General features: G+C 37.8%; 3 protein-coding genes across 3 annotated transcripts in view; 2 read left to right on the forward strand and 1 right to left on the reverse strand.

Annotated features, from left to right (window-relative positions):
* The first annotated feature begins 749 nt into the window (after window positions 1-749).
* On the forward strand, window positions 750-2,683 carry LOC131425413 (DNA primase large subunit). The gene is made up of 2 exons (XM_058587307.1): window positions 750-1,283; window positions 1,338-2,683. Exons 1-2 carry the CDS (start codon window positions 898-900, stop codon window positions 2,641-2,643), a joined length of 1,692 nt encoding a protein of 563 aa, XP_058443290.1. The 5' UTR covers window positions 750-897; the 3' UTR covers window positions 2,644-2,683.
* A 289-nt stretch (window positions 2,684-2,972) lies between these two features.
* Window positions 2,973-5,001, reverse strand: LOC131425414 (2',5'-phosphodiesterase 12). Its single transcript, XM_058587308.1, has 2 exons — window positions 3,796-5,001; window positions 2,973-3,740 (listed from the first exon to the last, which is right to left on the reverse strand). Exons 1-2 carry the CDS (start codon window positions 4,986-4,988, stop codon window positions 3,056-3,058), a joined length of 1,878 nt encoding a protein of 625 aa, XP_058443291.1. The 5' UTR covers window positions 4,989-5,001; the 3' UTR covers window positions 2,973-3,055.
* Window positions 5,002-8,057: 3,056 nt separating this feature from the next.
* LOC131425415 (beta-1,4-mannosyltransferase egh) overlaps window positions 8,058-23,202 on the forward strand; it is a 65,696-nt gene continuing 50,551 nt past the window's right edge. Inside the window, exon 1 of the mRNA XM_058587309.1 lies at window positions 8,058-8,675. The gene's annotated coding sequence lies outside the window, so the exon portion shown is untranslated. The remainder of the gene's footprint in view (window positions 8,676-23,202) is intronic.

Consider the following 23,202-nt stretch of genomic DNA (forward strand, 5'->3'; position numbering starts at 1 on the left):
AAACTTTTGCAGGGTACGCGAGCAATGATGCCAAGTATAAAGAAAATCAGAAAACAAATTTATTAAAATGTATAATTTTAGCTCACCAATGAAAATGAAAATTTTCGGAGAATGTTTAACTTTTTTTTCAATCTCATTGGTAATAAATGTATATAGTGGTAGGACTGTGTAATTAAAATAGGCATCAAGCCGTTTTTCTTTTTAGTGAATTAAAGTGTAACCAAAAAAGATTTGTTAAATTAGTGTAAACTCGAAAGTGTGTTTAGTTTTACGAGAAGATTGAACTGTTGTGTTCCACACTGTGGTCGCATTAAGCATTTCTATCCAAACCTGACTTTTTCCGGTTTCCAAAAGATCCGATAATACGTCAACAATGGATTCGATTTTTCGTTCAACATGAGATATTTCGTGTTTTGTCATCAAAGCTCAATTAATTGTTTTTAAGCATTAATATATAATAAAGAAATGCATTCACCAAAACATGTTTTATGTTTATTTCAAATCAAAAACCTAAAGTCTAAAAATTTAAATGTAATATATTTTTCCTAGCATAGTTATTAAAAAAATCTGTGAATATGGCTACACTGTAGTCGATACGTTGGTATTTATTCCACAGGGCGAAAATGACGAGAAGGATGATTCGGAAGGAAGAATAAGAAGCCAGTTGTCAGGTCTTGTCTTAGCTAGAAACTATCGTTTTTATTTTTACCTAATTTCCAGATGCAAAAGTTAATCGTGCATGAAGAAAATGTCATTTGACGGAATCATTTTATTCAAAATATTTCTTTCAATTTTCGCGCCAAATCAGTATTAAATAGAAGATACAAAAAATTGTGTTGTAATTATTGTAAGTCTCATTGCCAGAAAAAAAGGTCACTGTTAATACTATATTCGAAAATGGATTTTTCACGTCGTAGTCGTTTACGACCGGAAATTCATTCCAATCTAGATTCCGTACTGGAATGGCTCATTCCTCATAACGTATCTCTGTACGTAATCCCACCGATGGTCGATCTGACCATTCTTGAGTTCGAATCTCTAGCATTAGAACGTTTGAAGGTTTTACGAATTTTGGAGCAGGCAACTCTTAAAAATCTTAAGCCGATGTCGGAAGAAGGACGCGAATATGTTATGAACGAGTTAAACAGCGAAGGTCTGAAACACTACGTCAGGCTTTGTCAAGGAAATCATTCCAAGGAACAAGATATTTCCGCTAGAAGGAAAGATTATTTATCTCACTTCATTCTAAGGTTTGCTTACTGCCGGTCGGAAGAACTAAGAAGGTATTTTGCTGAAGTTGTTTTATTTTTTAATCGATTAATTGAATTACTTTATAGATGGTTTATCGCGCGAGAAATGGAGTTGTTTCGTCTTAAGTTTGCTGGCCTTTCATCACAGGACGTTAAAGATTTCGTTCAAAAATACGAGATGAGTTATATGCCACTAACCCCAGAACAAAAGGATGAAATAAAGGATGGACTGTACGAAAGTACAGTTTATCAAAGCATTGTTCAGATCGAAGCAATGGATTTCTATCAAGTACGCTTCACAGATGTACTGGATTTGGTTCGTGGACGGAAGTGTTATTTGAAGGGAGGTTTTGCGTATGTTGGTGCTGCCGATTTCATTTCAATTATCGCGAATAAACATTTGCAATATATAGAAGACGGCTTACAAGCTCATCTTCGGTTGTTGCCTGAATTGGAGAACGATGAGCGATTCTCGATTTTGATTAAAAACCTCCATACTTCGTATACAGGAAAGGATTATACTGTATCAAAAGCTGGATCTGTACCAATTGAAAGTTTAGATCAACTGTCGAAAAAATCATTCCCGCTTTGTATGCGGTACTGTCATGATACCTTGAAGGCCAAACATCATCTGAAACATGGAGGGCGAATCCAGTACGGATTGTTCTTGAAAGGTATTGGAGTGACTATGGATGATTCTTTGCGTTTCTGGAGAGAAGAATTCACACGTGGGACAATTCCTTTGGAGAAGTTCGAGAAAGAATATGCCTACAACATACGATTTAACTACGGAAAGGAAGGTTCGCGAATCAATTATACACCGTACTCTTGCATGAAAATCATCAGTTCGAGCGTTGGTCCCCAGGACACACACGGTTGTCCGTTCAAAATATGGGATCCGTCTGTTATTAAAACCCAGTTATCTTCTTATGGTTTAAGCGTTGCACATGCGGACGAAGTTGCTAGTTATGTCAGCAAAGGACACTATCAGTTAGCATGTGGGAAGTATTATGAAATAGTGCATCAAAACAAACTGGATGAAGGAATCAATCATCCGAATCAGTACTTTGATCTCAGTCAGATCACAATGGGAGCGCGGGCTCCGAAAGTAAAATCGACGGGTGGCAACCGTAGAACGGTAAACAGCGCCAGTCAAGATGCTTCGAACGTTGTGCGTGGGCAAGATACGAGTGTATTGAACGCTGATGACGACGTCGAACTCTGGGAGTTGATGGAGAATAACGAGAAAGATGTCAACGAATGCGACAAACCAGGAAGTTTAACTCTGAGCAATGAGTCAAAATTACCAATAAAAACAGATTCTCACCAGACAAGTGAATGGGGCGACGACGACGACGATGATTTCGATGTTAGCCATGTGAATATAGATTAAGGTTTGTTCAATTTTTCATTACAAGTTAGATTACCTATCATGACTCGATAAATCAACTTTGAAAGAATGCCAACATTGCCTGCGATGACATGATTTTCTGTAAACAGGATGTCCTCTGTTCGAGTCCGCATTGAATCTCATGTAACAAGTATGTGAGAATGTTGTCGAACTTGATTGCACGAAAGACACAACGTTGCACTCTCGTGAGTGGAACATTCGTCATCATAATATGTTTAATGGGACGCCGTGCGAAAACGTTACTAAATGGACTAGAAAAATTATTTCGAAGAAGTTTTCAATAACTTTATCCAAACAGAAAGCTACATGAATTTTTGATTGAAATTGTATTCTATTGTACACTATTATACATTGATCATATCAGAAATATTGCTTAACAATAGTGACGTGATCATCACGACTTCTGTGCCCATTCGAAGCTGGCCACCAGTGCAATGTGATCGGAAGGAAACACGGGCGACGGGATTGCATCGTACGCCATGAGTTCTTCCTCGCTTGGCAGCGGAACGACGTCATTTACTCGCAACGAATCACATTGGTAGTAGATGTAATCGATGCATGCTTGAAAACCAACGGTGTAATTCGTGAATTTTGGGCACCCGCAAGCCGATTGAAACATGAAAGGTTGCGCTAATGTGACTCCACGAACAGCTTCTTCTTCGTTACTCTGCCAGTCGGCCAATTCATCTCCGACGAAACGTTCCGTCATCAATCGAAACATGCCACACTCGGGCGTGCTGTTAAAATCTCCGCAAAATATAATTGCAAAATGAGCTCTGTCCAGTTGCAGTTCGCGTTCGAATCGTTCGTAGATATCGCGCACATAGAGCATAGAAAAGCCACCCTGTAACAGTCGAATATGATCAGCGTCAGGATGAAAGTAAAAGTGAGTGTTGGCCACGAGCAGGTGCTTGAGCGGATTCTGTCGACACCTTAACAATGTCACACTAACAGCTGTCGAACGTTCTTTGATTCGAGCTGCAAGCTTTTCGTTTGTTTTGATTTGATTCCATAAATCCTGGAACGTTTCCAAAGTTTCTAAACATTCTCCAATTGTGATTCCTTGTGAATCCAATGCTCTGTAAAACAAAGTATATATTTTTCCATCTTAAACTTATACAACATTACACTTACTCAAAACGGTTTACATCGAAAAATGTAGCTAATCCTTCCGCAGTGTTTCCTTTCGCTTTGAAAAAACCCTCAAAGCTTTTCATTCGCAGAACCGGTTGTAGGTCCATATTAAAGACTTTTTTATCGACCTCTTGAAGACAGATAATGTCCGCATTGTACCCCAAAAGTTCCTTGATAAAGAGTTGTTTCCTATAGTCTATATGGAGCGCATAGTTCGAGCAGTATCCGAACAATTCGTTCCTACTATAGTCACTGTCTGCGTACAGGTCTGCCAGGATATTGTAGGTAACAACTCGAAACTGAAACTGATTGGCAAGCTTATTTTGAGTGAACAAGTGACGAACTTCAAAAGGACATTGACCAGGACCCGCCTCTATTTCACCGTTAGAGATAACTTCTGATGACGCTCCTGTTTCTTGTAACGTTTTCGGTATACAGACGAACTTCAAGTGATAACCAACGTCGTTAGACGTGACTAGATGCGAGAATCCTTCTCCTATCAGTTGCCACTCGATTTGTTCTGCGTTTTTTGACTTAGGCATCTTACCGCGATACCACTGGAAACTTGAATGCTCTTTTTCAGCAAATAACAGTTCTAGCTTTGAAGGGTAGACATAAAATCCTGCTAGAATTGAGTGCGGCAGGTTGATTGCCTGCACAGTTGGCGAATTAAAGTTTATTAGAAAATTGTTTTCTAGCACCTTCAATAATATTTCCTTGTTATTTCTGATTCGATTGAGAAGTTCTGAAAATGGCATATCCTTGACATCCTGTTTATTTTCAGTGTCGAAAAACCGTACGATGACTTCTTCGGGTATATCAGTCTTTATTGGTTCCTCTGTGGTTACCTTTTGAGGTTTTTTCTTTCTGTTGGTCCGTTTTTTTACTTCCTTTTCAATATTAGCTCGCATCCGGTCGGCACTGGCATCAATATTTTCAGTAACATTGCGGCAAAAGTTGAAAATCTTGTTGATTTTGTACTTCTCGTTGATCAAATGAAAACTAATGGAACACTGTTCCTCATTCGGAAGCTGTCGGAAGTAAGCAACATTCATGTTGTACCGATGACGAAGGGCAAAATTAGATAAATATTTCAACGAGTTGAAATGTGGCTTATTTGGTAGAATCAAATTATTAATTATTACAAAAGAGCAACTTTGATTCCTAAAGCAAGGCACAAGAGAAAGAAGCATTTTCTCTATTTGACAGTTTTATATTGACGTTATTGTCAATGTTTATTTTCGTTAATCATAATGTACACGGAACAAGAAAACTACTGAACTTTGAATACTTTTTTATCAAGTTTCGGAGGTCCGTCCAATTAGAGTGTCTAAAATCTAACATTGATAGTGAATAGAGAAAAACAGCGTTGGATTTTTTGGCTTTGGTTTCAAATATTATATAGGAATAGTCGTTTATTTTCCGATCCATGTTTGAAGAGTCGATTAATTTGTTGATTAATTTTTAAAACACATGCAAAAACCACTTCGCTAGTTGCTAAACTTGTTAAAAAAATGGACCCTGTCAGCTTAATGACAAATCAGTCTTTCAATTCAAATTACTTGTTTTATAGAGAATACTAGACTAGTGTTATATTTATATTGGGTTTGAAGAAACAAACTTTTGACAACAGTGTGGTTTGATTGTATGGTATGAACGTAGCTTAACATATTGTTGACAACGCCACCAAAACAAAATGCGTCGGTTTCAGAAACCAACTTCCATAGCAGGGGGTGGTAATGTGAGAGCTGAATATCTTGGTAATATGATGTCTGCAGCAGGTTAGCAGATTTGATTTGAGATCTCCAAAAATCAGTAGCTTTCATTTTAGAAGAAGGATTCAAAACAAAGACAAATCAAAGGCATGGAACATATAGTTTATCTATTTTTTTCTAGCGATTAGGTAGCAAATGTAAAGAGTGAGTGTATCTAACCGCGAGTGAAAAAATTGACCTGTCAGGAAGATGTCGAGCTTGACTTGATTTCTCCCAGGGTCCAATAGTAGGAACTAATCAATCTAATTAAAAAAACTCGAAGCACAAGGTTTCACAATTTTATCAGAAAACGTATTCAACCGTTTTTTTTTTCACGCGATATATGGCTTTAATCTTGCTTAAACGTTTTACCATAAAATGTATAGGTAGTTAAGTCTAAAGTTCGCTTCGGTATTTTGTATGCAGGCGGACCCTGTCAGCTTGGAGCGAAATCAATTTTTAGTTCAGCAACGCCATCGCACGGCATCACATTCAACATATCATGTCAATTGTATGGGTGCGCAGCCTTGCTATTTTGGCGCGCACGAATTTGACATTTCTCTCCCCTACTTCTATGTATGATATTCGTTGCGGACTCACCTGAGGGCGACATGCTCGCAAAAAAGGATGTTGCCAATGATTTGTTCGGGGAATGTGAGAGCTGGATATCTTGTTAATATGATGTCTTTGATGCAGAGCAACGTGTTGACAAGTACATTTTTTTTGTAATCTCGCGTTTTGGAACATAATTTTGTAGACTCTTTTCTAGACTATATTTATTGTCGAAGTTATTTAATTACAAAAAAGTTGTCAGGTCGTACATGGCCTGTGTGTTCAGTTCAAACTAACAAATGAATCTAATCTCATCGTTACCGAAACAAAACTAGAAGCGCAAAAAAGGTTGTGCGATATTGCCACGTCATTACACTCTAACTATTTTCTGGTGCATTTCGAAATAATATAACACAAAATGCTACAATTTGTAAGTTATTTCGTAACATTTGTATTATTTTGTGCTTTAAAAAACGGAACAATGTATTATTAAGCTTATTGCAAGAATAAACAACCTAGTGAACACTTGTAGATGTCGCTGCAATCGCAATTATTTTGGAAGTCGTATTCCGATTATGTAATTTTTTTGTTTTGCTTTGTACACAAAATAATCGCGATTGTTTTGTTAAAACCAACAAAACGATTAGCTGCCCTTCAAATCAACAAATAGCTGTTTCAAACCGAGATATAGATTCGTACAAAATGTGCTTGTTTTAAACTCGATCATGATTGTTCTCAAACTCATTTATTGAATCAAATCTGACTTATTGTCACTATAATAATAAGACCCATCAAAACTTAAAAATGTTTCTTATTCTTCATAATAAAAAAAATATTTTTTAGTCACATCGTAATCAAGCAGTGAAAGGAGAAACGAAGATAATGTCAATTGCTTCTGCAATCCATGAGCGTTCTGACGAGTGAAATGTCCAGAGAATTTTAGAAATCGGTAAAGGACCGATGTTAGTAGGGTGACAAAATGATCAAAATTTATCACTCATAAGCCGATCACGATTAAGAAAAGGAAATTAATTATGAAAACACCAAATCGCGAGTAAGTCTAAAAAGTTATTCATATTTTTGTTCTGACGTGAAGTAGTTGTCAGTGTGGTTTCTTCCAACCAAAAACGTATTTGAAAAATCAAAATGATTGGAATTGCGAAAGTAAACATTTGCCTAAGAATACATCCCAGAGTTTGAAATCGAACCAACCAACTATTTCCACCCATAAAATTGTTGATTTTAATTTGCAATAATTATGGTTTCGGCTTTACCGCTCTGTTAAATAAGAACGGCTGTTATATAGTGCCTGACGTTTCGACCACTGGTTATGACCTTTTTCAAGGAAAACTGTAAGTTTATTGGTTATGAAAGATATTACAAAAACATTAAAACTGTGTGCCAACTCACTCTCATCGTTTCTCGTCTAAAAATCGTAAGTGATTTCAATCACATTTGCTCTCTTATCGTTCATCCATCAGAGAAGCTGTTTAAGATTTATTGTAGATTTTCTAGGAGGGGAAGGGGGGGGGTACCTTTCTTGGAACCGAAAACAGACAGTAGCGGCTTGTGGTCAGTCAGTGTGAAATGATGTCCTAGCAAACTGCCTTGTGGAACTTTGTTACTGCATAGACTAGTTGAATTACGATTATATATCAAATCATAATGAAAATCATGCATTTCACACATTAACAATTCTGTATAAAATGTTCAAAACGACGAATGTAACAATGAGAGGTTCTCTTTGTTTTCTTTCTCGATTCTTATTTCATGGACTCAGGTTAACCCACGCAGTCCCTCGGATCAGTCATATATTTAGTATTGGGTGGTTTGTATCGAATGTCAATGAACAGTGTAGCCAGTTACGAAAAACTGTAAATGTGTTTGTGAGAGCTTTAGTATGAAACATTCAGAAATGAATGGATAGCAAGCGTAGCAAGAAAAACGATTAGCAGTAGGAGTTTTTCCCCCGTTGCCTACTGCTGTTTTTGACGGTGAGTGCGTCGTACGAAAATCGCGAGTTGCAATTTGGAAGCGATCGCGTCGCTTCGCTTTCCTAGTACAACCAACGAAATAATTTTTGAGATTAGGCGTTAATCTCGTCGAAAACATTAAAACGACTAGTTATTTTTTGGTACGCTACTGCACTTGTGATTTTCTCGCAAGAGGAGCACCCACCGAAATCGTGCCGTGAAAAGTGATAATCTTTAAGAAACAAGAAAAGCAAATTTTTATCGATCGATTTCTCTGCTGCTGCCGTTGACGTGAATCTGTCAACGTAAAAAAAGTGGAAAAATAAAAACGGGAGGGGTTCAGTGATTGCGTTTTCGAAGGAATTCCTTTGATTTACTGAAGTTTTCATCTGCAGCAAAAACAGTGATTGGGCGAATGCAAACCCGTGGGAAAAATTAAGTGCTACATTTAAAAGCAAGCATACTTCCGGAAGCATCTTGGCCTATCGGCTTCGGAATATGGAAACCTAAATCGACGCTGAAAGTATTTTTCGAGGACCGGCGAACTAGTGAGCTTCTCATTTTGTACAGTTCCGCCTGCCGTGGGGGTACGTGTTCGACGGTAAGTACCTAGCAAAATCCGACCATGGAATTTTGATAATTAAAAAATACTGAAAGAAACAATCAGGTTGAATTATTGATAAGAATGATTCAGGGTATTTTTTGAAGTAATCGAACACTCACATTTACTTTGTACCTGTACTTTGTGATCGTGATCGTTTGAATTTTCACTAACCGACCATTGGGGGAAATAATTGTATCCAAAAAGTGAAAATAAACAAAAATAAGTTTTTGATCATAAGACGGTTTACAATTTAACATTGTAATAAAATAGTTTTTTTTCTTAATATTTATTACTAGTCTGCAAAGCACAAGCGTTTCAATAACTCCAGTATCAAATTTATTGCAATAAACCAATACACATGGAACATCAAAAAGGTAGATAAAGAAATGGTCGATGAACACGTGTCGTTTTTATAGGCCGTATGAGATTATCCGTTCCCAGTTTCATCGTTTATTGATTTCAACATAAACGTTCGTGTTTTGTGTAAAAATACTCGAGCAGAAGTAAGCAAAGTTTACTTTCTCTGTAATTGGTGCATCCGCCCAGCAACAAAGAGTCCTAGCGATTATTAGTCGATTACTTTCTCTTTCAGGTGCAATCGCAGGCAAATGCTCTACGTGATCATCATTCGGTGTTCAGAACTCTGCTAGGGTCTAAAAATAGATCCCACTGATTGTACACGGGCAAATAATTCGATCACGGTCATCATCCAACTCGGTACAAGCAGTTTATTTAGAATGCGTGTTCGTTGTTTGATTACATGGGATTCTCTGTAAGAATCTGTCCCGTGTACGGTAATCGCGTCAAGATTCAATCCATTGTTTTAAAAGATGGGACAAATATCTATAGATATTAATATGGAAATTTGAACAAAAATGTTTAAATTCAAAGTAGAGACTATTGTCTATCACCCGGTGAACGACCAAAATTAGGTAAAAACCGGGTCTAAATAAAAGATTAAAGTTTGTCTATCAATAAAACCATGAGGTTATTAAATTTTCTGCTTTATTCTGAAAGTTCACGATTGACAGAACAGGGGTTAGACGCATGATACCCGGAATCTATTGTCTAAAAACATCAAAATATCTCTACCCGGTGAACGATGGGAAAACTATGGTGTGATGATTGTGTATAGCTGTTAATGTTGTGTCATAATATTTTTAGTTTTAAGCAAAACTATTCATCCGGGAGCAAAAGTATTGTTTTTATGTAGTTACTGTCTGTTTTTTCTTATGAATGAATGTTGCATTTACGACAGTTTATGTGGAATAGAAGTTTCTCGTTTGGTTAGTATTCTAAAAACGTCCGAGAGCTCCACAGTAAATTGCAGTCAGTTTCCTTGTAAGGTTGTATATGCACGTCTGATTCGAATATGCAAATTAACTTACCGTATGTGAACAGGTTTCCAAGCGCTGAGAGTCTAGTCAATGAGTTGCTGCTAGACCGTGATGCCCATCCAAGCACGCAAAGCACGAAGTTACCTTGGGCGTTCCGGAGATGGTTTCGATTTTGCGACAGCAATTGTGCAGCTAGAATTGCCTTGCCTTAGTTATTATTGATCGGAAATATTGATTAGGGATAAACAACGTCATTGCGATCGTCAGAAGCTCCAGGATTTGGTGAATCTATTTCGACATTTTGTACACAAGCTAAACAACATTGTCAACAATTATTTATGAACGAAAATAATTAAAGTGAAACCTTTTTTTTCGACCGACGCATTTACGAACCAAAGTTGACATTTACTATATAATCCGTCAGAGGATATGCATTATTGGTTTGCGTGCACTGTCGTCGCCGGGTGGATGTTTCACCGGGCTGGCAACGATAGGGCGCTCCAGCAAGTGATATCGTAGCCAACATCTGGGGCATTTGGTGGGCAATCAGAGCGCTCAGAGTACGGTAAACAAACATTCGAGCATTTCAAATCGAGTAAAATCTTAATTGCCTTATCGTAGTGATGATATTCTGATCGATAATTTGCGGGGAAGTGCTGTTAAGGGTACTGAATAAACAAGTAGTTTGTAATATCCAATTTTTTGTTAGCCATTCTTCTTCATTGTTTTGGTTTTTGCAGAATGATGCTGGCCACAGTTTCATGACGTCATAGCAGGGGGCTGGTTTCACCCCGTGTACTCCTGGTTGATTTACATCACGCACGGCGGCGCTTCAATGGACCGGTCGATTATGTCAATTTTGGTGTGTGCATACTTTCTCTCGATTTTCTTCGGTTGAGTCACCTGCCATTTATTTGTCGATTTCTTGCTGGCGGTGAAGAAAAATCGTGTCTGAATCACATTCATTGCCGGTCAGTGAGCTAACGCCGCAGTGGTTCATTTTTTTGCAAGCCAATTCGGATAAATGCGCCGCTACTACAGACAACTAAATTGGATTAGTTGGTTGTGTGTTTTGCTAGCTCGCACGAATTGACGCTACATGCAATATTTTGCCTCGAATTTCTCAAGGTATACATTAATTATAGAAGTGTTGAGAAATGTTGACGGGTCGAGTAAGTCGGCCATACTGAGTCGAACGATGTTTTCTTGGCATACCTATGGATAAATTTGGTTTTGTTTCCGGTCGTCGACACTCGGAATTTTCAAATTTAATTGGCAATGTTGCTCTTCCTGTTGGTACTATTTTGAGATCCTTGAAAGTACGCAGTATTAATATTTCGTGCGGATGCCCAACGAACCGGCTAAATGCTAGACTTTTTTGACAAAAACAAACTGTTCTAATTCGTCTCAGTACTGACATTTTTCTGGGGTCTGAAATGCATTTATTCCAAAATAAAACAAAATTAAAGATTAATCAAAGTATCGTCCATCGTTAGTTACTACTCTTTCCCACCTTTCAGGCAATTTTCGAATTCCATTTCGAAAAGATGTCTCGTCTTTTGAGGTGATCCAAGTTTGAAGCCAATTTTCGATTTTTGCGAAAAAAGTAAACCGATGACCTGCCAGATCGTGCTGCATCCGTCGGAACAACCAGTAATCAGAAGGAGCAATGTCAGGAGAATACGGCGGGTGCGGCGAAATGTCCCACTTGAGTGTTTCCAAATATTTTTTCACAACTTTTGCGACATGAGGCCGAACGTTGTCATGCAGGAGACAAACTTTATGTCACAACCACTTTTTGGACCAATGGCAACAATTGACCGGGCACCGAACCTGTTGCCTTTGAATCAGCTGCTCGCAAGTGAAAAATCGCCTTTCAATGTCTCTCGGTTTCAGTTCATAAGACATCAAACTGCCTTGCTGTTGAATCATTTCCATGGATTTTAATCGTACACAAACTGTTTGTTGATTCTGCTGGCTCTTCTTGCGTTTGACTCGGATCTTCATCGAGTAATGTCTCCAACTGTTTGTCTTCGAAATTTTTTTGGTTGTCTAAGAGTGAGACACTGAAATCTACGTTCTTGAAACGTCGAAGCCATATCCTACATGATTTATCAGTTGGAGGATATGCATTATTCACGTAGATTATAACCATAAACATTCGCAAGCATTTGATGCGCTTCAGCTGCACCTTTCTTCCAATTAAAACAGAAAACTAACACAGTGAAAACCAAGGTTTTTTCGCAAAAAAAATCGAAGCAATTTGAACTGTATATTAATGACAGCCGCCTAACCTCTGGAAATTATCGACATAACACCCAGAGCCTGCTTTTGAAAACGGACCGAACAACTCAGTCTATTTTGTATCAATTATTAATATTATTTCATCATTTGGTTGGAAATTTTTCTAAGTTTCGATTTGAATATATCAAGCCACGTATTTTCAATCATAAATTATTGAAATTTTGATTAGCAGCGAGCAGTGTCCTATTTTGTCTGCTAAAAATCTCCGGCATACCGGATTCTCTGTCATAGACGACGGTTTTGAAGGAGTAAGCGATATATCAAAGGAAAAGCATCGCTCTGATTAGTCAATCGATGCAAAAGCGAAGCTGTTGGAAGCACGCGAATCTATAAATAGAAGCGAAATTATACCTAACGTTTCAGTCCTACGCGTAGTATGCTAGAGATAGGTTGTTGCTAGACAGCAACACAAAAAGTGCCCTAAAACGATTTGAAGCTTTAATTGGTATGCTCTGATCTTGTGTCATGCAAACTCGGATGGAATTTCATGTTATGTCGTTTCGCCTGAGAAATTGACAACTACCCCAGGATAAATTTTGAGTGGTTAAGAATAATTTCTAATCCATATAAGATGAACAAGATTGACAATGGGAAAAAGTTAAACCGAAATCGCAGAATGGTAGAGAAACTTAACGCTATAAAAATTATTGCTTGCATACAAAACTTGAACACGAGCTTGGCGAAGAGACGCTTAAATATCGAAATCCGTACCGCAAGTATGTACAAAGATATAGTTGCATACATTTGGGATATTGGGGTAATTTCGTCAGCTATAAAACAAATACAAATCAAGACAATGTTCGCTGTTGGTTCATTATCAAGATCAATCTAAGCAGACTCTCGTGCAATTGCGGATTCAAAAGTGTGACGATTAATTGAATTGTTTGATTGTAGATCATTAGAAATTGTTGTTGCCTTGTTCCACATCAATGGCTCGAACAACCCCATGGGGCTGATCCTTGTAGTTTTTTAAATAGCTTCGAATTCTAGACATGGCTCTGGATTCCGAACCTGAATTTTGGATTTGGACCTAATTTTCAAACCTGGATTTGAATTCTTGAATTCTTGGATTTCCGAACTAAGCTCTGTACCTGGATTATAGATCTGCATTTTTAATCAAGATTCTGAACATGAATCCTGGACCTAGATTTCGTCATGAATTTTATTGTTTTGTTTTCTCAACCTTAATTTTGTATACTTTGGAAATCTATTTACACTTGTTGGAAACTCAAATGAGAACTGCCACCCTCTGTTTATAGTTCCGCCCGGAATTATTTGCTGTCATCGAGTTGATGTTAATGACTATTCATTCGAACTTGGCCGTTATTGCCGATAGTTCAGACGACGAAACATGATGATTCATTGGCAATTGAATGTATGTATGTATGTATGTGTGAAGCCACCATCAGTTCAAGGCATTACAAGTGGATACAGGTAGACTTACAGTAGATCCGAATTTGATTGTCAGATAACTTTCATATTACTGCTGTTAAGAAGGCCAAAATGGGCTTTGAGGACCCGGCGCCTTCCAGCAATAACATCCGGCCATATAATAAAAGAATTCGCTGTACCAGCTTAAACCTGCCTGATGGTTTGTTTGTTAGAAGGGTGCGTCTTACTCATTTCAGACCTTCTGGGGAAAACACACAGCTTTCCCCTGTGAATCGGGTTGACATTTCACTCCTTCATCCAGTCATTCACTTGTAAGATACCCTGATGCACTCCCATCCCTCTTCCCTTACGTATAAAACGGTGCAAAATCGTATGGTACAGTGTATTATAGTCTACTATAATATTTTATGATGAATATAATAGTATCATAATGTTATGTGACCCAATATAGTAAAATATTATTATGCATAAAATATAAAAATGTAATACATCACAATGCAATATAATACACTTATAATTGTGTATTAAAAAAATGCATTACAATACTATATAAAACAATACCAAACATTGTACCATAATATAGTATAATATAGTACAATGTAACATAATATAATACCACAAAATATGACGTAACATAATATGATACAATTTAATAATATATGTGTAAAGTGAAATGTTTAGTATGGAAATGAAAATGTAGCTGATAATGATAAAGATTATAATAATGGTATCAGGAATCAGGAATCAGAACAAATTGGCTCAAATGGCACGTTCTCCTTGATATTTGGAGATTTGTGCCTTGCCATCAATTTGTTTTTAGCATCATTTTCCCGATATATAAGAGGGAAGGATTGAAAGGAAATGGTAAGGGTTGGACTAGGAGGATGGGAAAAATTGACGACACAAAAACACATAAAAGCAGAAGTAAATTCTGCACCCCTAAGGGATGCCGAACAATCTGCTGAGGATCACATTTAGTGGAAGCAGAAGTAAATTCTGAACCTCTACGAGGTCCCGAACAGTCCGCTGTTAATAAAACCTCCAACCCCCGAGAGGATTTGAAGATCTTACAAAAGCGACACCATTCTGCACTCCCGGAAGAATGCAAAACGATTCGCAGTATGTACGAGCAGAAGTAAATTCGGCACCCCCTAAAAGATGCCAAACAATCTGCTAAACCTTATTTAAGGTAAATACAGAAGGGATTCATTCACTCCAGGAAGAACGATGAACCCTTCTGACTATAGCTCCTTACCACATTGGGTAAGAAACGAGAGAATATCCTTCAATTTTAGCTCCGCATACACAGACTCAACCATGTATGGAGAACCAAAAACCCGGATACGTAGCTGCGTCAATGCGGGACAGTTACATATCAGATGATATGAAGTACCATAATCGCATTCACACAAATCACACGAATAATACTCAGCACGTTGAATAGTAGCCATGTGATAATTGAGTTTGCAATGTCCAGTCAGAGCTCTGACCAGAATACTGCAATGATGCTTGGAGAAATGCAGTAGACACTTTGACATTTTCAGATTTAAATCTGGTAGATATGCTTTTGTCTGAGCGCAAGTTTGCAAGCTGCGCCAGTAGCTGGCATGTTTGGATACAGCCCAAGAACGAATCTTGTGCTTTATCCAACTAGTTGAAAGTGGTAAAGCTGGTTCAGGACCAACGAAATCATTCGTTGCACCAGCTCTAGCCAACTCATCAGCCCATTCATTTCCAGTAATACCAGAATGGCCGGGTACCCATAAGAAGTAAACAGCATTTGAAATGCTGAGGTCTTCAATTTGAGTTCGACATGCGATCACTAGATTCGACCGTGAGTCATTCGAACTGAGTGCTTTTAAGGCTGCCTGACTGTCGGAACAAAAATAAATTCGCTTACCACAGATCCTCTGCTGAAGTGCCGATTGTACTCCACACAGAATCGCGTAGATTTCTGCTTGAAACACAGTACAGTATCTACCAAGTGAATGAGACTGCTCCAGCCTCATTTCACGACAGTAGACACCAGCACCAGCACGACCATTCAACAGAGAACCGTCCGTATAACAAACTATGTGTTCATCAAGTTGTCGTTCCAGACAACCAGACAACCATTCCTCACGAAGAGGATAGCTCACATGGAATGTTTTGAAAGGAAAACTGCATGTGAGAGTTAGGTCACTAGGAGCGAGTAAATACTCATCCCATGTAACCATTTGAGACCACAAGCGAGTGTGGCTGGTAGCATAATCTAATGGGTTACTGTTCCAAAGCCCTGTAACCTTAAGACGATATGCACAAGATAATGCTTCTTGTTTTAGGAACACATGTAGTGGTTTAATGCACAGTAGCGCCTCTAGAGCAGCAGTAGGAGTTGTCGTGAATGCTCCTGTCATCGCCATTAGGACCATCCTTTGGAGATGATTTAGCTTTGACTGAACTGTCGCGACTTCTCCTTTCTGCCACCATACAAGACATCCATATGCTAAAATTGGTCTAACAATAGTTGTGTAGATCCAATGAATATATCTGGGTTTGAGTCCCCATGATTTTCCAAAAGCTCGTCTACATTGGCCGAAAGCCATGCAAGCTCTTTTAATTCTGAAGTCAATGTGAGCAGACCAATTCAGTTTTGAGTCAAGAATAACCCCGACGTATTTAACTTGTTCGACCACAGTGACCTCTGAACCAAAGAACTGCAACGGACGAGCTCCTGTGATTATCCTACGATGAGTGAAAAGCACCATTGATGTTTTGCCCGGATTTACAGATAATCCAACCTGACAACACCATTGTTCAACAGATCGCAGGGCTTGCTGCATTAAATCAAAGAGAGTGTTAATGCTTATACCGGTCATCAATATATGATAATCGTCGGCAAAACCATAAGTCGGAAATCCAAGGTTATTAAGTTTCCTTAACAAACCATCAGCGACAAGGTTCCATAAAAGTGGGGATAGTACACCACCTTGAGGACACCCACAGACACTTAGCTTTCTAATCTCTGCTTGCCGAAGCGATGAACAAAGAAGTCGATTGCTAAGCATTGCGTGTATCCAATTTGTGATACTTGAAGGTATGCCATGACCACGGGCTGCTTCCAGAATTGAATTGAAAGACACGTTATCAAAGGCACCTTCAATATCTAGGAAAACTCCCAAGCAGGATTGCTTTTGTGAGAAAGCTTTTTCAATGTTGTACACAACATCATGTAACAGGGTTGTAGTGGACTTTCCACGCTGGTAAGCATGTTGCATTCCATGTAGCGGATGCAGGCCCAAACTAACATTTCTGATATAGTGATCGACTATGCGTTCCACTGTTTTAAGAAGAAATGAGCTTAGACTGATAGGCCTGAAACTCTTCGCTTCCTCATAAGTGTCGCGACCGCCTTTGGGAATAAATTTGACAATTATTTCCTGCCAGGCTCTTGGAATATATCCTGTCGCAAGACTAAAAGTAAGTATTTTCTTCAAAACATGTTTGAAATGTTCATACCCTTTCTGCAGTAACACTGGGAAAACTCCATCCTTTCCAGGAGACTTGTACGGAGCAAAACTCTCAACTGCCCATTTGACCGATTCAATCGTCACAACGCTTCGAGCAAGGGCCCAAGAATCGTAACTACCTGAAAAAGTCTCGGGAAGAGCTGTCGGTGATGGATCCATACATCCTGGAAAGTGAGTGTTAAAAAGATAGTGAAGTACATCACCTTCATCAGACAAGTGTTCACCATCTGAAGTTCTTAAGAAACTGACATTAAAGTCCTTAGACTTCGAAAGTAACTTATTTAATCTGCTAGCCTCGTTGAGACTAGAGACATTTGTGCAGAGGCTTTTCCAACCACTTCGCTCAGACGATCGAAGAGCATTTTTGTAAGCCCTTCGAGCCAACACGAATGCCTCCGACCCATTTCTGCGACGGTGGTTCCAAGCTCTTCTGCATAGTTTCCTTAGTCTAGCAAGTTCAGCATTCCACCAAGGAGTTCCTCTAGTAGCTCGCACAATCCGAAGTGGACAAGCCTCTTCATATGCTGCAACTATGAGTGAGTTTGTCTCGTCGACAACATTTTCCAAATCAATTGGGGTTTCAATTGTTGGTTGGTACCCGTAAAATCTAGTCGCCAAGCCCTCTTCATAGAGGTCCCAGTTTGTAGATTTGGGATTACGATATGTGATAATATCAAATTTAACGTTTGAATGATCAAAGAATATGTACTTATGATCAGACAACGAAGGTTCGAGCTCATCGGAGACGAGCCAATTCACCAACTCATGCGCAATTCTATCAGAGCAGAGAGTTACGTCCAAAACCTCCTCTCTGCCAGATCTCGCAAAAGTTGGACGGTTTCCTGCATTGACTATGTGCAGGTTTGTACTGCTCACAAATTCCATCATATCAGAGCCTCTCGAATTTATATCTGTGCTGCCCCAAATGATATGGTGAGCATTTATGTCACTGCCGATTACAAGCGGTAAATCACTTTTGCAGCAGTATGATACAACCTTTTTGAAGTCATCGCTTGGCGAAGGTTGGTTATGCGGCAAATATGCCGAACAATAGACATATTTCCTGTCTATGCCATCAGTAGTCATACCAACTGTGACAGCACAAATATCCCGAGTTGTGAGCTCCGATATGAGAGAGACATCGAGAGCACTATTTGCAAGTATGCATGCTCGAGGCATTTCACGTGGATTAGTCATTCCGGTCTTGTTAAAGGCAACAAAGACTGGGTTTAACAATTTTCCAACGTAGAAGTTTCCCTTTTGGAAATATGGTTCTTGAACCAAAGCTAAAGAAGCTTTACCTTCTTGCAGAAGTCTGGATAGATTCATAGTTGCTGTACGTTTATGCTGGAGATTGATTTGTGCTACTCTAACCATTATCAATTAAAGTAACGAACACTCCACCTCCAGCACTTACCGTACAACAACTACAAGAAACCAAATATATTGGCTTATAATCGCCTATAGCGAACCATGTAAGGATTTTTTTAAATGTTTTAATCATTTAAATCCCACGAGTTGCGAAGAAAGAAGTCGTCCACTGTGCCAGAGCTTCGCTTAACACAGTAAGGGAAAATCCCAAGATATTCCGTTCACGACTGCATTGTTTAACCTCCTGCAGCCATTCAGCCATCGGCACGGAAATACACCTTGACTTAGGAGTTCCTATTTTTTGTGGCCTTTTACGACATGGAACAGGAAACCAGTGGATCAATTCTTGGTAAAAAATAATTCCGCCGGATGCCACACGGCTTACCTGTTTGGTGGACTTATACCACCGGTACAGGTGGACCGTAGCGTTATTCTTAGCCAGTTGGGAAACCGCTACCGACACTACACGGCTATCTAGGCTGCTCAGAGAGGGAAATTGAAAGTAAAGTGAAATGTTTAGTATGGAAATGAAAATGTAGCTGATAATGATAAAGATTATAATAATGGTAACAATAGTAATAATAATAATAATAATAATCATAAAAATAATACTAATAGAAACAATAGAAATACTAATAATAATAATAATACTTAAATACTACAAAATAATATAATATAACATAATATAGTATAATATATTTTAATTTAATATAATATAATACAATGTCATACAATATAATATATTATAAATCAATATATAAAATAACAGTTAATGTAGAGTGTCAGTTATGCTCTTCTATCTTCGCAATACTGCAGGAAGTAGAATTTTCCTCTTCTAATAACAATAATAATATCCACATCTATAAAAATAATATATGTAATTATTTTTGATGACAAATTAATAATACTAACAATAAATATAATAATAAAAATAATAATAATAAACAACATAATATAGTACAATGAATTATATAATAAATAATAGAATGAATAAAATGATATGTTGCGATATGCTATGATATTATATTACTTCAATTTATATGTCATTTCTCATCCTCTCATTCTGCCATCAACGCATTCCATCGACCAATTGTCACCACAGACACACATGTAGGCATAAAACAGGAACCAGTGAGGACCAAGCTCACCTTGTGACGACCTTGATATTTAGTTAAAATTTACTTTAAAAATGATAACTTATAAGGAAAACAAATTTATATTTTGTGCAGAGGTACGTAGTACTACTCATAATAAACCCTATAATATAATATAATATAATATAATATAATATAATATAATACAACATAATGCAATACAATATAAAACAATATATTAGAATACAATATAATATAGTAAAATATAATATAATACCATATAATATGATATAATGCAATGCAGTATAATACCATACAACATAGTATATAATAACATAAAATAGTGTAAGACGATAATATGTGAAATAATATGCTATGATACAATATAACAGTTAATGTCGTAGTGTAAGTCACGCTCTTCTAATAATAATAATAATAATAATAATAATAATAATAATAATAATATTAATAATAATACATGATGTAATAAACAACAGAATTATATGTTGTAATATACTATGATAAACACTGCACTTTAGGATGGGCTTCAACCTACAAGCCATTTCGCACCCTCTCATTCTGCTACTAACGCAGAAGGCGATAGCACCCAGTCGACGCCGTTCTATTGACCAAATGTCATCATAGACGCTCGGGGAGGCATGAGATAAGGACTTGTGAGGACTTAGTTATCTCACCATTTGACGACCTACGAAACAGGATGGTTCATTGGCAATTGAACAAGACAAACTTCGAATGACGGTTATTAAATTGACGATGAATTCAGTGAGTCTCATTTGACTATTACAACAATAGTCAATTGAATAAGAAGAAAAATTGAATGGCGTTCATTTTCATAAAATAATTTAATTTGAAAATAGAATTTAACCGAGTTGGTCATGCGTATTTTTCTCATGGTACTGATAATTTTATCATAAATTGCTGAACATATTTCCTAGATCATAGATCAAAAGTGATGCTGTTATGTTAAGTACTAACAAAAACTAATTTTGAAAAGGTTCCCAACGGTAAAGTAAGCCTTATTCACGTCAAGAATAGGCCTAGATGACACCTGGTCACAATTACTTAACACAAAGCTTTATTTCAATTATCACCATCCAAATATTTGTAATAGTATCTTATTCAATTGAAATCGAATGTGTGCACACACTGATGATCATTTTACTGCAGTAAACTTTACATTCTAACACACAACCTTCGCTGTCGCACCGAGTGGGCATCATCCCGTCCTTCATTTGTTTCTCTTTCTACCGAAGCTCAGTTTAACCACCGTTAATTTATCTCATGAAGTAACAAAATTTATTGATTAAGAGAGCGGCCTTCAAGTGAGGTTCATGTAAACATTCGAATTGGTTCAAGATAATGGATGAAAGGTAAACCCGTCATGATAACTGAAATATCAATTACAAAATAATCATGAATTAATTGTTCCCTCTTTCAGTTTTAATTTTTATTATTTCGAAACACATCTCAATACATTTCAAACAGTCGAAATTATTGATTTTATGTTTGCTGATGATTCAAACGTGTTTTAGTGAAAATTCTGACATGTAGCCTTGCGACAGGATATATTCAAAAAGCGTGGCGAGAAATAATTTTTAAATTTATTTCTAACGGTGGCCGTGAAACTTATGAGGAATCTGAGGGTTTTAGACCCATAAGTCACAGCTCTTGTCTCCTCAAGACTTTAGAACGCTTAGTCGATCACTTTGTAAGGGACGGTAGCTTGCGCGAGCATCCGCTTCATAAACGCATACCATCGTGGAAAATCCACTATCACCTTACTACATACATAATATCGAAAAAGTTTTTTCACAAAAACAGTCTTACTTGGGAGTTTTCTTAAATATATGTAGAAGGCGCATTTGACAACGTGTCTTTCGATTCAATTCTAGGTCGTGGAGTACCTACATCTATAATAAATTGGATCCACACAACGCTTGGAAATCGACTATTATCTTCATCATTGGGACAGGCAGAGTTGAGAAGACAAAGTGTTTGTGGTTGTCCCCAAGGTGGTGTGCTCTCGCCATTGTTATGGAACCTCGTTGCAGATTGCTTGTTTTTTTTTATAAACACTTTATTGGAATTTAAGAAAACTAAATGATCTTGGCTTTCCGACTTACATATCATATATTGATCACGAGTATTTGTATCAATACTCTGTTTGACTTAATCAAGCAAGCTATTTGTACTGTTGAACAATGGTGTCTTCAAATCGGGTTAATCAGTTAATCCAAACAAAACGTCAATGGTACTCTTCACTCATCGTAGGATTACGAACGGATTCCGTCCACTGAGGCTATTTGGTTCTGATGTTGTGGCAAGGGATCAAGTATGTAGGGGTAATTCTTGACTCAAAACTGAATTGGTCTAGTCACATTGATTTCAGAATAAAGAAAGCTTGCATGACTTTCGGTCAATGCAGACGGACTATTGGTAACATATGGGGATTTAAACCTAAATACATCTATTGGATCTATACAACTATCGTTCGTCAGTTCGGTTTTACATCTCATCCAAGTCAGTCGATAAAACAAAACCGCTTACGTTGGAAACAGAAGAAACCAAGTACAGTATTGTGTAGTGAACAACAGACCTCGAAAATGAGTGAACCAAACGAACAAAAGCTACCGCCGACACGAAAGAATACAATTGTTGTTGACTTCAGGCAGTGCAAAATTCGACCTTCGATACGAGAACTTGAAGGTTTGCTTAAGGAGCAAATGCAGCTGGACATTAAACGTGTGCATTTACTTCAATGCAATAAGACGAATAATGTTGTTTACATCCAGTTTTATAAAGAGTTGGATGCAATTCAATTCGCAAAAGACAACAACAATGTGCACTATGTGGAGCACGAGAACATTAGGTACAACATTCCAGTATATATGGATGATAGTGCTATAGAAGTGCGTGGGCATGATCTTCACTCAAGCGTCACCAATTCGTATATTCGCAAAACTATGTCCCAATACGGAGAGATTCTCTCTATCGAAAAAGAAAAGTGGAAGAATTTTTTCCCCGGTATTCTAAATGGCGTACGTTTATTACGCATACACTTGAAGAGGCCTATACCTTCTTATGTGATTTTCGGTCAAGATGCAAGAATTCCGTGCAAATCACTTGTTACCTATGATAAACAGATGGCCACATGTCAATATTGTCAAAAAGCTGTTCACTACGGTAAGCCATGTGATAAACTGGACAAGGAGACAACTATACCAAAGGACAACGGTGCTTCCTTCACACCAACCCAAAGCAACCCCAGTACACCTGTAACAGTCACCAACAACAATGAAGCATCCCCTTCAACGAAACCATCCAACGTATCCCCTATAGAACAAAGTGCATTAGCTGCAGTGAACAACTTACCATCCAACCAACCAGCAACTGCAAACAATGTACAACAAGGCTCATCTCCAGCAACTAGCAATGAAACCAACAACAATACCATCGATGTGGGAATGGATAACGAGACGAACCACGAACGAAGTGC

The sequence above is a fragment of the Malaya genurostris genome, chromosome 1 (genome assembly GCF_030247185.1).
Source record: "Malaya genurostris strain Urasoe2022 chromosome 1, Malgen_1.1, whole genome shotgun sequence".
NCBI classification, from domain to species: domain Eukaryota; kingdom Metazoa; phylum Arthropoda; class Insecta; order Diptera; family Culicidae; genus Malaya; species Malaya genurostris.

Bases quoted from the DNA above. Each gene is read 5' to 3' on its own strand.
- LOC131425413 (XM_058587307.1), top strand. From the start codon at position 898: ATGGATTTTTCACGTCGTAGTCGTTTACGACCGGAAATTCATTCCAAT. The intron at 1,284-1,337 runs GTATTTTGCTGA...ATTACTTTATAG, and splicing joins CGGTCGGAAGAACTAAGAAG to ATGGTTTATCGCGCGAGAAA.
- LOC131425414 (XM_058587308.1), bottom strand. From the start codon at position 4,988: ATGCTTCTTTCTCTTGTGCCTTGCTTTAGGAATCAAAGTTGCTCTTTT. The intron at 3,741-3,795 runs GTAAGTGTAATG...TTTGTTTTACAG, and splicing joins TTCGATGTAAACCGTTTTGA to AGCATTGGATTCACAAGGAA.